Below are 17,489 nucleotides of genomic sequence, written 5' to 3' on the forward strand. Positions count from 1 at the left end.
ATAGCCTCACCTCAAATAAGCACCTTCTTTTTTTTAAGTGTGTCATCCACTCCAACAAATGCCAAACCTCAAATAAACAGCTACCTTTTCCCAAGTGTCATCCACTACACAATATATGACTCAATTGAAATAAACAACTTGTTTTTCTAGCGCATCATCCCCGAGAAAAATAAACGCCTCACCTCAAATAAGCGCCTCCTTTATTCTAAGTGTCTTTTACTATAAAATATAAACGCCTCACCTCAAACACCTTTTTAAATTTATTTCTTGCCGATTAAACTCCCTACCTCTAAGTTAGCATTATTATATATATAAAGATGGATGTTTTGTTTTTTTTGTTTCACATGAAATGTCATTGGAAGTTGTACCTAATGAAGTGTCCAGTGCGGCATGGAAAGAATGGAAACATGCTCCCGCATTTGACAAACATGACGAAATAAACAACAATCCCATATGACTTCACACGGTGCATTGCGCAACAACTGAAGGTCCTAACGGGAAAATTATGATTCATGTCACTTTGTCATCGTTGATATTCTTTTTCAAGGCTAAACGGAGGTCAGGGGTCACCCAGAGGGGAACGAAATGTCAGAAGATCATAAAATGTTGATGTTTTAACAAATTTTAGGTTGGTTTATTACAAAACTTTTAACAGGGCAGTGTCATAAATGAGGATATTTATATATTAAATACATTTATCTAATAAAAATCATTGCAGAGTTAATTAAAAAAACAAAATTTATATTCAGAATATAAAAAAACAACTATTTCCAACCATGGCATAAATTAGACTGTGATGTCATAAATGTGAGTATTTATACCTTGAATACATTTATATAACAAATGTTTGTTTGTTTTTTCGCAAAGCTAATTAAACAACATTTAAAAAATAATAATAATCTGTTATTTCCTACCATGGCAGGAATCAGAGGAAACCGTCAGACTTGGAGAATTCATCACCTGGATTATGTCACCACCTTGATGATGTCATCACCTGGGGTGGTCATATGACACACCTGATTTCATCCTGGCGGCGTTTGCGTGTGTGTGTGTGTGTGTGTCTAAAAATAGATGTCTGACAGCGAGAGCTCACTTCCATTCAACTTGGATTCATTCCTTTGTCACAGCTTTGTCTACTTTTGCGAAATGTCGTAATGACGGTTTATGCGTGTGTGTCTGTATGTGTGTGTGTGTGTGTGTCTGTGTCTGTCTCTGTGTGTGTCATCTTTGACACATCACAACATTTAATTGGTAAAAGGTGGAAAAGCATTTCCAGTAAACAGAGAAGTTTTCAGAGTTAGAAGAAATATCAGCGTCAGGAACATAGTTTGCATTAAATGCACACTTCATTTCTAAAAAAGATTTTTTTTTTCCCCCACATGAATCATCCGGTACAAAAACTAAACGGCTTACATATAAGCACCTAAATTTGTTCGTGCGGAATCCACTCCAATAAATGTCAAACCTAAAATAAACACCTACTCTTTTCCAAGTGTGTCATCTATTACAAAATATAAGCACCTCAACCACATAAACACCTTGTTTGCATCAACCACTAAAAAAAGCCTCACCTCAAATAAATCCCTTCTTTTTTTGTGTGTCACCCACTACAAAAAAGCCTAAATCTACAGTAAACGGATATGTCATCAGGACCAACTGCATTTCCATTTTTCATGCTTTTTAGTACCTTTCTAACTCCCCCCCCCCCCCCCCCTTACTAATCATTGCTACTTCCTGGTCCACCACCTCTTCTTCTTTTCCTTCTCTCCCATTTTCCTCATTCATCATCTCAAAGTATTCTTTCCATCTATCCAGCACACTACTAGCACTCGCTAGCATATTTCCATCTACTCTATATCCTTAATCACCCTAACCTGCTGCACATCCTTCCCGTGTCTCAATCTCTCTGTCTGGCCAACGTGTATAAATCCTTTTCTCCCTTACTGTTTAACCTGTGATGACGGTGATCACAGTCATGTAGTGTTACGTTATCTTGTTGTAATGTTTTGGGGTTCTGGCCCCTGACGGGACGTGTCAGGGCTCAACAATCATCATGCTGGCTGGTTTTGGTCCGACGGAGGAGATGAAGCTGGGAATGATGCGGGGGATGTGTGGCGGCACACAAATGAATGGTTGATAAGTTTGGAAAAGATGACCAGGTTTTCTTTCCCCAAAGGAAGTCATCTGTTTCTTGACTGTTGTCATACAAGTCTAAAAATAAGATCAATAAGTTAATCTTACAAAAAACGTGCCAAATTTTGGAACTGTGAATGTTAATTTTTAATTGCGGTACAAGGACACCAAAACTGTTTCGCAGTTGTGGTTACAAGTTACAATGTTCAAACAATGCTGAGCTACAAGGTAGGAGCCATCTGATCTAACAGATCGCTAGCAGATGGTAGTTAGCTTATCGATTAATTACTTCCACTAGTACATAGCTACCTGATCTTGCAACTAGCCGATCCAGCAGTTAGCGTCCCGAGTAACTAGTTAAGTTAGTTGCTAGCTACCTGATCTATCTGCTGGTTTACCTAGCAGCCAGGCAATCCAGCAGCTAATCTACAAGATAACTGATATTGCCTGCTAATCTAATAGCTAACCTATTTAAAAGTGCGGCTCTCAGGCAGGAAGAAGGAGAGATGAGATTGCCAAATAAGATTTGTGCGAGGCGCGTACACGGCAGAACGCAACAAGACAAACAACTTCCTGCTCCCGTAAACGCTTTAATCAGTCACATCTTCAAACTGTCCTTGCCGTCGCCATAGCGACGTCACAACTCACATGTGAAGCCCAGCGACAAACCGGCTAATGAATGATTGGCGTCTGAGTCGCCGTTCATTGGCCAGATTATTGTCAGGCAGAGTAATGTTTCACTTTGGGAAAAGAGGAATACCAAGGAGAAGTGTTTTCAGTAAAGAGCCTCACCCCCAACAAACACATACTTTTCTGACTACAACAAATAAACACCTGACCTCAAATAAAACCTATTTTTTTCAGATATTTTCTGTCAGATTCAGATTCCACTACGACAAATAAATACCGCACCTTGGTATCTACAACAAATAAACACCTCGCTTAGAAAAAGTGCCTCGTTTTAAGTGCCATCTAATACAAAAAATATATATATAAATATAAAAAAAATTCCAAACATGTCATGCACTACAACTAACACCTCACTTTGAAAAAAATACACCTTCTTGTTTCATGTGTCATCCACAAAAACAAATAAACACCTTGCCTCAAATAGATACCTAGTTCTTCAAAATGTGTCAAAACAAATAAATGCATTGCCCCAAATCCACAACCTCAGTGTCAATGCCAAATAAATGCCTTCTTGTTTCAATTGTACCATCCACTCCAACAAATAAACACCTCACCTCAAATAAACGCCTATTTTTTCCAAACGTGTCATCCATTCCAACAAATAAACGCCGCACCGGCATTTTTTCCCCAAGCTTGTCATCCACTACAACCAAATAAACACCTCCTTGATTCAAGTGTGCCATCAAGGACAACAAATAAATGCCTCACCTAAAACAAAGACAAGATCCAGAGGGCCACGGCCGTGTGTTGAAGCGGGACATGTGCAGACATGAGCGAGTGTCTGTCACGGACACCTGAGGAATTTCACAGCTCTTTCCAGTCAACGGCTTGGGAAACAATTTCATTCATAACGGCGGGAATTTGGAAGCCTGGAAAAAAAAAAAAAGGGGGAGCGAAACCAAGAGGGTGCAAAGTCAGAGGAGGCCTGAGTTGAAACCACACCTCCAAGCGTGAAGCTCCTTCTCTCACTCAGTCTGTTTGTGTGGGGAGGAAAGGAAGAGGAACTCATCAGTCTGGCTGGCAGCAGTGGCCACCTTCGCGACTGGTATTTACTCACCGAGCGCTTCCTCGGAATGTAACTCCAACCTGAGCCGACGAAACCAAAGCGCGGCGAAGGCTCTCCGGAGGACACTGTCGAATTTGACGAAAAAGATTCCCGCCAGGTCGGACACGGCACCAGAACCGAAGGAGCAGGAGGATGGGAACCAACACGTCGTCGAGCGTGGACAGAAAGTTGGACCACTGCAACGTCAGTGACACCGCCACGTACAACAGCCTCTCCAGGGTTGTCGTGGGCCAGTTTGTGCTCGGTCTGCCTCTCAACCTGTCCGTCCTCTACATCTTCATCTTCAGGTACCGCTTCCTTGCGTATTATTTACACGTGAACGTGAGAGATGATGCAAAAGGATCCGCTCTGTCGAGGCTCTTCCCCTTGCACAATGGCAAACAAACAAAAAAACTAAACAAAAAAAAAAACACGCACAAAGTAGTTCCTCTGCTAAGCTTAACCTGGGTGGACAATGTTTGGTTTGTAAGTATTCTGGCAGGAGGACATTTATATAATAGTTTTAACAACAAAATAAAATTGAATTTTCTCAAAAACAGGATAGAGGTATGGTCCATTCAACTTGGTCAGATGCCTTTTCGGTGTCTCAATTATTAAATTCCAACTAAATCATTTTGTATCTTGGAGGAGTAGATGATTAACCTGGTACAAAGCCCGTCTGATCTGGATGTAGAAGTTCAGTCATCACTCTACTGAGTCCTTTCGCCAGTATTTTTGGGTCTGAATTTAAGAGGTCTGTCGCAGACCACTTCCTCCAGGTCTTTGCCCTTTTTAGGAAGTAAAGTAATAACTGCTTCGTTTAGTGCTAGTGGTAGAGACTTCTCAATATATGCACGACTGTATAATTTAAATTAAGAACATTTTTAGAAAACTCACTCCCACACCCATTTTAGCCTGGACCTTTGCTATTTTTTATTATTAAGATAATAGATTTAATCATTTCTTCAGTTGTTAGTTTGGCGTTAAGGGTCTTACGGTCCGTCTGGTTTAGTACAGGCATGTCACATTTGTTTAGAAAGTCCTGCATGTCATTGGATCCAGCCGTAGAAAGTATAGAGCGATTCATAAAACTCCTTAAAACGTGTTATTCATCTCTTTATATGACGTGAAAAGGTTTCCACATCCGGATCTGATTTTGTGGATAAATTTTATCACTCTCTTAATTTCTTCAACTGTCTTGCTAATAGTTTTCATGGTTTGCCCCCAATTCAAAGTGCTTTTACATCTGCTTTTCCAGTTGTATCTGTTCTGCTTTGAAAAACAAATTTTGAATCAACTACAGCAAATATATGCCTTACTCCAAATACATATCTTTTCCCAATGTCATCCAGTACAAAAAACAGCTCACTATGAATAAACACCTCATTTTTTTCCTCAAGTGCACATCCACTACGACAGATAAACACACCTCAAATAAACATCCCTTTTTAATCCACTACAGCAAATGTATGCCTTACTCCAAATACTTATCTTACATACATCAAATTAAAAAAAACAGCTCACTATGAATATACACCTTATTTTTTCTAAGTGCACATCCACTAAAAGAGATAAACACGACACCTCAAATAAACACCACTTTTTTTTTTTCCTTCTGGCTGTTGGAGGTTCAAGTTCTGGAAGAACAAGAGCATGTTCCTGTTCAACATCGTGTTGGCCGACTTCCTGCTGGTGGCCTGCCTCCCCGCCAAGGCCCACAGCTACCAGCTGGGCCAGAGGCGCAGTCCTGACTACTGGACATGCAAGGCCATGCTCTTCATGCTCTTCCTCAACCGCGGGGCCAGCATCGCCTTCCTGGTAGCTCTGTCCCTGGACCGCTACTTCAACGTGGTGCACCTCGGCCGGAGGAACATCGTCAAGGTGATACCGTTTGTCCACGGGGATGAAGTCCCGTTGCCTCCTTATTGAACTTTTGCGGATTTGTCGACATCCTGAAGAAATCTCTGGAGATCTCGGTGCTCATCTGGGTGCTCCTGCTGCTCCTCGCCATCCCGACCATGGTGGAAACCTTCGAGTGCTGCAACAGCCTCGGCCGAAACGTCGAGACCTTCTATCACGACGTCACCGACGTCTTCAGAGAGGTATTTAATTGCTACTGCATCCGCCATCTTGCACATTCTCTCGGAAACGCAACACCGAAATGTGTTACCCACTACATAAAAATAAAAACCTCACCTCAAAAAGGCACCCTTTTCCCAAGCGTATCATCCACTACGACAAATAAATGATTTACATCAGCTAATCATCTCCTTTTTCCTAAGTGCGACATCCAGCACAAGAAATAAATACCTCACCTCAAAAAAACAATGTTTTGTTTTTTTTAGGTTATGTCAACAATAACAACAAATAAACGCCACACCTTGACTAAGCACATTTTGTGCATCATCACTACAACAAATAAATCACCTCATCTCAAACGGACACCTGTTTTTGCTCAAGAGTTTCATCCACCACAAAAATAAACACCTTCCCTCAAATAAACATTTCCCTTTTTCCAAGTCCAATTCATTTCAGCCATTCATTTTCTGCATCAGTCAGTTGTAAGCGTGTTTTCTGGCGCTGCTTGTCGGCCAAAGGTGGTGTTCTTCTCCCAAATCCTCATCCCCTTCATCATCCTGCTCTACTGCACGCTGCGCATCGTCCACCGGCTCGGGAAGAAGACGGTGGGGGACATGGCCAAGCTGAGGCGGGCCATGTGCGTGGTGGTGTCGGTGGCGGTCATCTTCTCTGTCTGCTTTCTGCCGTCCACCGTCACCCGAGTGGTGTTGCTGTACGTGCGGCTGAAAGAATGGCAGGAGGCCGAGGACGTGGTGGTTCGGGTCTATGACGCTCTCATGGTCCTGTCCTACACGGACTGCCTGCTGGACCCGCTGGTCTACTGCTTCTGCCACTCGGGCTTCAAGGACGCCTACCTGGACACCTTCTGTCCGGCCTTCCTGCATAAGAGGCTGCGCAAGGCCGATACCACCACCACCACCACGACCACGACGACTTCTGCAGGGAGGAGCCTCTCTTTGCCAATGATTGAGAAAATACAAGTATGAAGATTAATTGAATATTTTTGTTGTCTCGAAAGTTACAATCCATATCAAGGAGCCCAAGACGTGATGGACAAAAAAGAATTGTGATGAATACAAATCCAGCCCACTGTATAGATATCACATGCGCTCAAAATACCAATTTGTGACTATAATTTAGGAAGGAGGTTAAATATGTACATGACACTTTACATTTTTTTATATTATGACAAATCTACAAAAATTGAAAAAATAATTTCATGTTCTCATTATGGGATGGCCATTTACATACTGTGACAAACGACAACATAAACATGTGAAGACTGAAAATGTGTTGGCGTGTGACGTCAGTGTACTAGAAGTAACAAACTTAGCAACAAGAAGTCACTTTTTCACATATCTTTCGTATATGAATAATTAGACGGCTTCTTATCCAAACCGACGTGGTCGCGCGTTTCAAATAAACTTTAATGTTGTTTTTAAAAATAAATAAATAACAATAATTTCATTGGTGGAAGAAAGTATCGTTAGCCTCGTTTCCCACTGGGACAAAATCTACTGTGGAACTAACGGCAGTGTTTCCCACTCGGAACCGTTTTTGTGTGACACCCAATGGGAAACAGGAATGTATACGTGCTGTTGCCAAGTGACGGCGACAGAAACCCGTCAAACTCGTTCCATTTGCTGGCTTTTATCCTCCATAAATCTCTAAATATAATCGTTTGTGCTTTACATTCCAGCTTGTTGCGGTGATTTATGTATTCTGCGTTTGTTCTTGTTGTAATAGCAATTTACAGCAATATACCAGTAATTTCGCCGCCGTCTTTCAGCAGCGTCCTGATCATTCACAACTGATGGTTACCATTACGTTGGTGACAGATTTTCCAATTACAGCCACTGTCAAAATTACGTTATGTGTTGATAATGCAATGTTATTCATGAGAGAAGTGAACCAACTCATACTAAGAAAGAAAGTACTGCGCTGGAGATGAACGAAGCCGCTACTCTGCTGCCCTCTGGTGGCAGTAAGTGGTGTTACTTTTCACAGACTGAGTCAAGCCTGAAAGTTTTTGTGGACATACTGTATTCTGAGAAAATCTGACTTTTTCATGTCTTGTGTGTGTGTGTATATATATATATATATATATATAGTTGTGTGTCTGTCCACCCATCAAGTGTGAAATTAAACAACCACATAAATCTTTAGTCATCTGCCAATCTTTTTCTAAAAAAAAATAATTGAGTTGTTCAGTTGGGCTCATAAACATAACCACAGCATGTTTCTCCACCTGTGACCTGGCAGCTAGACTGGACCAAGTTCCTGAGCGAAATAACCATTCTGACATGTCATGTCAGGTCAAAGCAAAAAGGTAAGCGGAGCTGTAGTGTCAGCGCAGATCAGCGTTAGCAGCATTAGCTTTTAGCTTTATTTTCTTTTCAGTTTTTTCAAGGTTCGGCTAAGATGTCGTGCGGCTCACCTATTCACTCGTATCTCGGTGCCACTACATCTTTTTTTTGCGTGTCTCAACTATTTAGAAGATGTATGTTTAATTAAGTTATTTTAATACAGCTTTGTATGTATGATCCTCTCAAAATAATGTTTTGAATCAATGATGCATATTTTATTTAATTTTCCGGATGTGCATAGTTGTACAACATGCTCAAAAGTATTCATTTGTGAAGGTGCGATCTACATCAGCTCCAATCCGAGTAGATTGTGTTGTTCCCCATAAAATGCAACATAAAAACCTGAGTTAATCGTTTTGGAAAGTGTGATGATCCTGAGCTGCGATTGGGCGTCTAGGCCTTCTCCTTGATTCCTATTGGACAGGAGACTCCAGTCCCGCCCAGGCCGCAGTAGCCGCCTGGGTTCTTGCTCAGGTACTGCTGGTGGTAGTCTTCTGCGTAGTAGAAGGGTTTGCTTTCCGCAATCTCTGTTGTGATGCTTCCGAAACCTTCTTCCTTCAGAACCTGCACGAGCACATACAACAACGATCAACTTATATTATGGGATGCAAACTGTCCAGTTCCGTCTGCCAAGGAGGCGAAAAACAGCTGCGATACGACTGAGAGCCTAACGACTCTCCTTTTTTTTGCATTCCAAAAGAATGATACCATACGTGGTTTGGGACGTGCCTCCAACTTGGAGCATCAAAATTGGAATTTTTCCACACCAACTCAGGCTAGTGAGTCTGACGGCCTTGTTGCATGAACTGATGAGGTGAAACGTCTTCTCAGACAACCACAACAGTCCAGTTGCGATCGATTTAATGCCCTGAGTATGAAGAATGAACTGAGCATGGTGGAAGCATAAAAGTGTGTGTGTGTGTGTGTGGGGTGGGATCACTCTTTTTGCTTAGTTTTGAGCTTTTTAGCCTTTTCTTGTCCACCTTTTTATTTTTTAGTGCTTTCGTGAGGAAGACTTTCTGTGCACAGTGAAACACCAAATAGACCAACGTGAGCGAAAACTTCAAATCATACCAAAGAAACCAACAAAAATGTCACATAACGTTGTCGAAAATGTCACGCGAGAGCTTCAATGCTTCGAAAAAATAAAAAAGGAATAAATAAAAGCTTTCAGGAACAGTGTGTGTGTGTGTTAGTTTTGCAACTCGAGTGACTTTAGCAGGGGACAGATTTAGGACCCAGATGGTTTGGCAAGCGAATGCGTGTGTGTTTGCTTTGGGCCAACTGCTCACACGCACAAACACACACACACACACGTATACACACACACACACACACAGATGGGAGCGGGAGGGGGACTTGAGCTGGAGGGGGTCTGGACAATCTGGTGAGAAAAAAAAGAAGCAAGCAAATGGAGACGCTCTTCACATACTTCCGTACAATTTGACATCAAGTCATGACCAAACGATCCCAGAGTGGCGGCACACGTGAATCCCACTGACAAAAAATAAATCAATAAATAAAAAGCGTGCACTGATGTGACCAACGCACTGATTAGTTACCGCGGCAAACGGCCGCACATCTCTTGTCGTGAGGTGCGTTTGTGTGCGTTTTTTGCACGCCAAAGAAAGAAAATGGAGTCCCAGGAAGGCGCTGGGGACAAGGGCACGCGTACCTTTTGGTAGTGATCTCGGGACGCGAGCGCCTCCTCGAGCTGCTGCTGGGCGCAGGCGTAGATAGCCGAGCGGTACGGCGTACCCACGTCGTTGCCCTGACGCATACCTGAACACACACAGACACACAAAAACATCAACTTAATTCCACTGCTTTGTGTCTGCTTCAATGGAATGCGGTGGAGGGGGGATTATAAGAGAAAGAATCACCAAATACAGATCAATAAGTGAGCCCAAAAATAGGATAAATGATAACAATAATCAAATGAGTACACTTACAAACAATATCTGACAGGACCGCTGTTCAACTAGCAACAATTACATAGTTAACATAACCCTTCCTGTATTATGCTCTTATTCTGAAAGATAAAGTGCATCACTTCTGGTAGCAGCGGTAGCTGACTTTAGTGATAGCGACACGGTAACTTTCACTATTTAACATCAGGTAAAACACTCAACTCGTGCTAACGAGGAACTTACACTACACTGGTGTGCCACTACATACACACTTTGTCATTGAAAAAAAAGGCTGCTACTTTTCAACATTAAGCTTGTTAATCTCCTTAATTGTATTTTTTTATTTATTTTTTTTAATATTCAAAGAAAAAATGTGCAGCAGCCCGCAAACACTTTGTAGACAGACTTTGTACGGGTACAAATATGTGTTTGAGCACGTATGCTGCACCTTGCGTTGGGTCGTGGCTTTCCCAAAAGATCTTGAGCAGATTGGCCAAGGAAACCTGGTTTGGATGGAAAACCACCCGGACCACCTCGGCGTGGCCCGTCATGCCTTATAACGAGATTTCAAACTTACATAATAGTCAAAAATTCAACGCAGTCAACGACCACACCCTAACCTTACCTGAGCACACTTCCTGGTAGGTGGGGTTGGGCGTGTACCCTCCGGCGTAGCCAACCTGAGTGGAATAAACGCCTTTCAGACGCCAAAACTTCCTCTCCGCCCCCCAGAAGCAGCCCATCCCTGTGGGACACCACAACACACACACACACGAAATGGAACTTCTTATTCCGAACACGCAGTACAAAAAAAAAAAAGAAAAGAAATTAAAACTTATTACTATGATTATTATGATTACTTAAAGACTGTGTACTTCCGAAAAGGAGTAGTAAGAAGTTCAAATGTGCGCCGATCTTTGGACCACCGGTACTCACCGAAAACGACCATCTGCGTGTCTTCTGGGAACGGCGGCGTGGTTCTGTTGCCGTTCACGTCGTGTTTTGCTGGCGAAGAACACGGGAAGGTAGATTACGTACGCGGTTGAACGGCAAGAGCCTTTTCGTCAATGCAAATGTGATGAGTCGGGTCAAAGTCGATTAAATCCATAACGGCATTGATATTTATTTATTTTTTGCCACTGACCGGTTTCACGTGAAGACATATTTTGACGGCATAGAAACAAATAAAAACAAACAAACTGCAATTAGTGGAAAAACGAGCCAGCAGGTCTCGTCTTGTGTTCCTTCGCATCGCAAAAAAATGAAGCATTTCTCTGTTTCTGAGGCGTGAGGTCATGACCCTTATTAGAGCACCCAAAACACTGATCGCCTTGGTGACAGTCAGCCGGCCGAAATCGGATGGCAAGATCCGGTTCTTGATCGGGCAATATTTTGATACATATACATTTGTTCACATTTATGTTTTATTTGGATTCTTTCTTTTTGCTCATATTAAGGAAAATAGTGACCGAACAAAAAAAGTGACAATAAATAAGTGTGTGCACTATAAATAATGGTTGCCCGATGAGTGATCACTTAATGTGATAGCAGGATGCTGTGTGAAAGTGCAGCCAATTGAAGCAACATCCTGCCTGCGCTGGGTTCTGCGTGAAAGGCAAAGCACAAATGGATGCTTTTCGGTTCCGGCTCCGATGCCAGCGCACATCTATTCATGGCGCGCCAACGCTCAGCGGCCCCACTCGTACTGAAGAGGGGAGCGCTGCGGCGCCAGGGGGAGCGGCTGCCAGATGAAAGCTGAGAGCAGTCTTCTTGTTTCCTACACACTTGACACACTCTCCCATCTCAAATACTAAAAATAAAAGGACGTCCAGTATAAGCAGATGGACGAAAGGGAGGGCGGCCCGCAATGCGCCGTGCTCGTCACGCAACATTACGACAACACTTGGCCAATACGGTGGAATGTCTCTCGATGTCCAACGCAGTTGATTATGCTTCTGTCCGTAATTCCCTGTCTCAACCACTTTTGTGGAAGCACTATCACGTCAAAGCCAAAAGGTAAGCAGAGCTTCGGTGTGAACAAATATTCGCAATCGTTAACAGTGTTACCAGTTGGCTATAGCATGTGCCACACTGCTACTAATTCTGTGTAATTCGGTGGCTTGGTGATTAAATGATGCATGAACGAGTGATAATGCAATAAGATCTCGCGGGGGCGGTGGCGTAATCAATGTACAATTGAAGTACAAGAAGTTTTAAATTTAACACCTGACACTCGCATTGGATTTTGGCCTGTTTTGCTGCCGCTTCTCCTGCTCGGAGAGAGGCCTGGGTGGCGATGAGCGAAGTGAGGCTGCTGCTGAGGAGGATTCTGCATCGAGCGACCGGGACAAGACCAGAGGAAGGACCACTTTCCCCTGAGGCGCTCGCTTGCGGCCCACTGGTTTTCAGTTTAACCAAAGGTGGGCCCGTCATTGACCCAGCCGTATGTGGGCCATGTGACTGACAGACAACGTGCAATAGACAGATCCGCCCCTAAAACGAGTCAATTTCACCATGGCAAGAAATGGGCTGTGAATAATTCTTATTCCTTGGGGGAATTTCAACGACGACAACTGAGAACTGGTTTATGGATTAAGCAGCAAATGAATATGTAAACAGAAGAGCCAAACTAATTTTGATTGCTTTTGATCTTTTACAACTGTATTTTTTTTCCTAAAGATTTGGCGTTGTTTGCGCGGAAGTAGATATCGTTTGCGCATGCGCACGTGTGTCGAAGAGTTACACAATTTTACAAACTTCTTTTCCCCCACTATTTGAACATTGCACTGACTTTTTGTCGGGACCTGCAATGTGTCCGATAGTCATATGAATTAAAAAAAACAAAAACAAACAAAAACCAAAAACGCCTGTAGTTCTTTCGGGCGAGTGAGCGAAAGTCATGTCGTCATCCCGAAGCTAACTTGCTAAAGCTAAGTCGGTGGAGACTTACCGGCCACTTGGATGGCTTCAGTCCGGCCCGGCAGCGCTTTTTCCGGGCTTGGCATCAGAGGCTTGAAGGCCATGTCTCCCATCCGACTGTTGACAAAGTGTCGCCAAATAAGACTGAGTCTGGAGGCGGAAGAGGAGACCATTGAACACCAGCCAACACAACCCGGCTAGCTTGGTTCCTTTAGCTACGTAACACCCACCTACCGGCTAACGTTTTGTAACAACACGTTACTTAACTTTCAGCAGCAACACACACACACGCGACATGATACGGGAAATCGTCGTAAACCGATGACAATAATATAAAATGCCTTTTCACGGGGAATTGTTGTTGACCACTGTGCTGATTTTGCCGCAATCCAAATGACATCATACATAGAAGATTACGCTAGTTTTGACACTTAACTTGCTATCGAAACGTTGAAACGACCTCATTTACAGGCCGAATTATTCAAACTGCACTATAACGACATTCGAGAGTCAACTCAGTGGTTTTATGCGGCCCGCATTGTCGAAACGACAGCGAAGTGATCAAATCCCCAATGGAGTTCGGCTTCGTAAATGACAAGTGCAGTTGTGGTCGTGCACTTGTGTGCGGTGCAGCAAATTGTGTGATGCAAACTACAAGCGCAATCAGATGGTTAAGTGACGTCTTCAAATAGCATTCATATATCTGCTGCGGGCAATGTGGGCATTGTTTTAAGAAGCTGTACCTAATGAAGTGGCCAGTGGGTGAATTCTAGGACAAGCAGAATTTGGGAGGTCCTTCTACACGCTAAACGGAAATAGCGACTGCTGTGTTGTTACTTTGAGACAAAAGTAAAAGGTGCCTCCTTAATTATAATGATATTCATGGCGTGTGTGGCTGCGGTGGCGCAGTCCACCCTCCATCAGTCAGTCAGTCATTCTGCAGGCTTCAGTAAGGGTGGGGGTGCAAGACGAGCCATACGGACCGCTGCTTGTCCTCTTGAATTCACGTTAGAACGACAAAAAAAGGACGGCGCATGCGAGAAGTGAGCTGCATTCTGCATTGTTTGCACAGCAGTGAAAACAAGTTGCAGCCAGATCCTCATAGCTCAAGACACCCAAGGCCTCCATTTAACTCCTACATCGGAATATTAACAAAAACAGTACACAGCATCTCTCTTTTTTTGCCACCACATAATTCCTTACATATAATACCCTGAAAGTACAATAAACATTCACTGTGTCCCTTTGGGGGAGTAAATACGTGTGCTTCCGTGACTATTTAGCTCATATTTGACTTGGTCATGTTGGATTAAAGGGGGGGGGGGGGGGGGGGGGGGGGGGAGAGAAAAACAGCACATGATAGACTGGGCCCTCATCGAGGTGGTACATAGAGGAGTGGGAGGGGGGTGTAGAGCTGGAGGCTGAGGATGTAACAGGACCACCCCTCCCCATCCTCTCCATCTGACTGCGCCCAGCTCCTCATCCTCATCCTCATCCTGCTGCAGCCTCATTCGCTCCTAAAAAGATGTTACGATCCACAATTCTGGTTGGAATGCCTCGCCAGCTTCCCTGGATTCAGTTGGGTATGCAGCAGCAGCGACAACAACAAAAGGATGTAGGTCCGGCGTCCGCATCCCTGCCCTTCAGCATCCGCAGCATCCTCATCCCTCCGGCGTTGGGCTCCGAGGACGGGCTATTGCGCGCTCGGTAAGCCGCTCGAAAGCGCTCGATCGTCGGACAAAGTCTCGCCCGCGTCGGCTTGCGCAGGCATCCTTGCGGGAAAAGGGAAAAAGAAACAAAAAAAGAAAGAAAAATCAATCTGCGCCATTCGCCTCGGAAGGTATTGTTTCAACTGTACTTAATGATTTGATTTCATTTGAATCAAACATATTTCATTTTGTCTTTCTTAAACCTTATTTTCGGCGCTGCGCCTTACAAAAAAAAAAAAAAAAAAAAGACGCAATGTGCGCCTGTGCTGTGCATGCGCAACATGTTCGAGGCTGCGCACACGCCCTCGTCCAAAATACATGCATCCTCTTAAATAACGTTTAACATACTGCACAGGCCATTTAACATCTTTTCAATGCCCACGGGACCTGCTACTTGTGATTCTGTTGCAATTGGAATGGTTTCTATTCTGTGGGTGTCAGGTTTACGCACGACCCCCACAAAAGGCAGGCAGGCGGGCGGGCGAGCACCCCCACCCCCGCATTTGAAGCTGCTGTAAGCTATCTGGGTCATTTGCATTTGCACACAAAAATGCTACAGGAAGTCCTTTTTTTGTTTGTACATCTTTTTAAGGGGGGGAGAGTTGTCTGATATGTGTAATGATGTCAAGTCCCAGCATCAGCATCATCTTTTTTTTCACCCCCCCCCCCCCCCCCCCCCCCCCCACCCCCCCCCACCCCCCACCCCACCTCCATTACCACCCCTGCAGCTGAGCCATTAATGCAGCGCTCTATAAGAAGGTGCATTATGGCTGCTGGATAATGGAGGCTGGAGGTTTTAATGGGCCGAAGTGCTGCCTGAGGGCCATTCTGCTGCTTTTACCTGCCGCCTGTGCACAAAAACCTGCACCATTTGCGCCCCGTGATGCACTGAATGCGAGATCCAGTGTCGCGGGTGTCGAAAAAAATGGTAATTTACACCCTCAGGTCTCTTGCCACTCGGTTGCCATCCACATGAAGAGAAAGGATTTTGAGGCTCAAATGGAAACACATTGCATCAACATGATCTCAGCGTAATTCTTCGACATTTGACTTATATGCGCTTTGTGCACTCACTCAGTTGAAGTGGCACCCACAAGGTCACAAGTGAAGGTGACGGAGGTGATGCGTGGAAGGATGACACAGGAGGGATGCGGCGGAATTGACCAGAGTGTACCACGTTGGCGGGGGGTGGGGGTTGGGGGGCTGCAGGAAAAGTAGGCCAGCCGATGCAGTCGGCGGTCACGTGATAAGCGGCTCGTCTCTCATCGTGTTCACAGCGGACCTTGATTTAAATGTCCATACAATTAAGGCACGCGGTGAATGCCAAGAGAGAGGCCTAATAACAGCAGCAGCATGTGAGTAACAATTCATAAACGCCATGTTGAGAAAAAAATCTGTATGTGACATCATGGAGTATATGGAGCATGTATGTGATTTAAAGGAGTGGATGAGCTAAACTCGGTGTGCAAATATTTTTGGGGATCGACCAGAGTCCAAAATGAAGGTTTTGTCACGTTGTGTTTAAGGCCTTCATTGTCTTTTTTATTATTTTTTTTTTTTTTAAACAAGCAAGATCTAGCTCACACCAAAAAGGACGGCAGCTGATCAACATTATTTTACTTGTCAATTTAAAGCTTATAATAAAATGTTGGTCCACATCTTAGGGGTGTGCAAACCTTTGTGCTCCATGGGCACATTCGATTTTTAAAAAGGGACAGATTAGGTAAAAAATATATATACATTTACATTTTTTTTTTTTGTCAAGTTAAAATGTGTATGTAAAATAGTTGATAGTTTTGGTTAATTTTTATAAATTTGTTGCCATTTTTTATTTTTTTGGATTAATTTATAATTACAAATAAATTTTAATGAACATGCTAAATTAGATTAACAATGCAACAAATATTACAGAAGTTATAATTTTGCACCATGCTAAAAAAAAAAAAAAAAAAAAAAAGTGGGACGTTTCCCCCCCCCACACACACACACAAAGATTATGTAACCCTTTGTTTTTGTGAAACTTCATTGTTAAAACATCCTAAAAATGTTTCTGTGTGTTCTCTTTTTACGCTGAAGGGCAGACTGAAGAATGAACCAGCTCGCTAGCTCCTCCTAAGGTCTAGTCGGGTACTACGTAACAATTTGCGGCTAGCTGGTTAGCACGCTAATGCCTGCAGTAACATGGTGAATATTTGCTTTCAAAATGCCTTCACCCACCACTGTTTAGTCACACTTATAACAGTTATAAAACAACCTTGTATTATTTTTTATTATTATTTAATAGAAAACACGAAGAAAATGTGTGTGCCATTGTATGTGTATGTTATTACATTTTGTTAAAATAAAGTGGTAATAAATTCACTTATGTACTGCAGTTTTTTTTTGTAAATTGCAGATGTTTTCTACTGTACAACTAATACTTGTGTCTGTATGGTTTGTAGAGGTTTCTAATATTCTATACAACTAAATATGGCAACCGAAATATTAGAAACCTGTGTGTGATGCGGTATAGTTGCAGAAAAGTAAACCCTCTCTGACAGCGTTATTATCTTTTTGTAAACGGTACTCCCACAATGAAATAAAGTTTTTATTTGTGTTTTGTGTGTGTGGATGCCCTTTTTTTCCATTTTAATACACA

General features: G+C 43.1%; 2 protein-coding genes and 1 long non-coding RNA gene across 5 annotated transcripts; 2 read left to right on the forward strand and 1 right to left on the reverse strand.

Annotated features, from left to right (window-relative positions):
* The first annotated feature begins 3,802 nt into the window (after window positions 1-3,802).
* LOC133468206 (12-(S)-hydroxy-5,8,10,14-eicosatetraenoic acid receptor-like) lies at window positions 3,803-8,112 on the forward strand. The gene is made up of 5 exons (XM_061753802.1): window positions 3,803-3,868; window positions 3,987-4,176; window positions 5,497-5,749; window positions 5,827-5,970; window positions 6,466-8,112. The coding sequence occupies exons 2-5, from the start codon at window positions 4,022-4,024 to the stop codon at window positions 6,931-6,933; spliced, it is 1,020 nt and encodes a 339-aa protein (XP_061609786.1). The 5' UTR covers window positions 3,803-3,868; window positions 3,987-4,021; the 3' UTR covers window positions 6,934-8,112.
* Window positions 8,113-8,513: 401 nt separating this feature from the next.
* msraa (methionine sulfoxide reductase Aa) lies at window positions 8,514-13,879 on the reverse strand. 3 transcript variants are annotated; one of them, XM_061753804.1, is made up of 7 exons: window positions 13,377-13,877; window positions 13,174-13,292; window positions 11,160-11,228; window positions 10,849-10,968; window positions 10,672-10,776; window positions 9,989-10,095; window positions 8,514-8,877 (listed from the first exon to the last, which is right to left on the reverse strand). In XM_061753804.1, the coding sequence occupies exons 2-7, from the start codon at window positions 13,253-13,255 to the stop codon at window positions 8,707-8,709; spliced, it is 654 nt and encodes a 217-aa protein (XP_061609788.1). In that variant the 5' UTR covers window positions 13,256-13,292; window positions 13,377-13,877; the 3' UTR covers window positions 8,514-8,706. The 3 variants fall into 3 exon arrangements, with proteins under 3 accessions (XP_061609788.1, XP_061609787.1, XP_061609789.1); XM_061753803.1 differs by having other exon boundaries at window positions 13,174-13,876; XM_061753805.1 differs by lacking the exon at window positions 10,672-10,776 and having other exon boundaries at window positions 13,174-13,879.
* Window positions 13,880-14,537: 658 nt separating this feature from the next.
* Window positions 14,538-17,447, forward strand: LOC133468208 (uncharacterized). Its single transcript, XR_009785430.1, has 2 exons — window positions 14,538-14,982; window positions 16,928-17,447. It is a non-coding gene; the product is annotated as an uncharacterized LOC133468208 (long non-coding RNA).
* Window positions 17,448-17,489: the final 42 nt, after the last annotated feature.

This window comes from Phyllopteryx taeniolatus, chromosome 18 (genome assembly GCF_024500385.1).
Source record: "Phyllopteryx taeniolatus isolate TA_2022b chromosome 18, UOR_Ptae_1.2, whole genome shotgun sequence".
In the NCBI taxonomy this organism is placed as follows: Eukaryota; Metazoa; Chordata; class Actinopteri; order Syngnathiformes; family Syngnathidae; genus Phyllopteryx; species Phyllopteryx taeniolatus.

Bases quoted from the DNA above. Each gene is read 5' to 3' on its own strand.
- LOC133468206 (XM_061753802.1), top strand. From the start codon at position 4,022: ATGGGAACCAACACGTCGTCGAGCGTGGACAGAAAGTTGGACCACTGC. The intron at 5,750-5,826 runs GTGATACCGTTT...GACATCCTGAAG, and splicing joins GCCGGAGGAACATCGTCAAG to AAATCTCTGGAGATCTCGGT. The intron at 5,971-6,465 runs GTATTTAATTGC...TGTCGGCCAAAG, and splicing joins TCACCGACGTCTTCAGAGAG to GTGGTGTTCTTCTCCCAAAT.
- msraa (XM_061753803.1), bottom strand. From the start codon at position 13,315: ATGGTCTCCTCTTCCGCCTCCAGACTCAGTCTTATTTGGCGACACTTT. The intron at 10,777-10,848 runs GTAAGGTTAGGG...TCTCGTTATAAG, and splicing joins CTACCAGGAAGTGTGCTCAG to GCATGACGGGCCACGCCGAG. The intron at 8,878-9,988 runs GTACGCGTGCCC...GTGCTCGTGCAG, and splicing joins CCCGAGATCACTACCAAAAG to GTTCTGAAGGAAGAAGGTTT.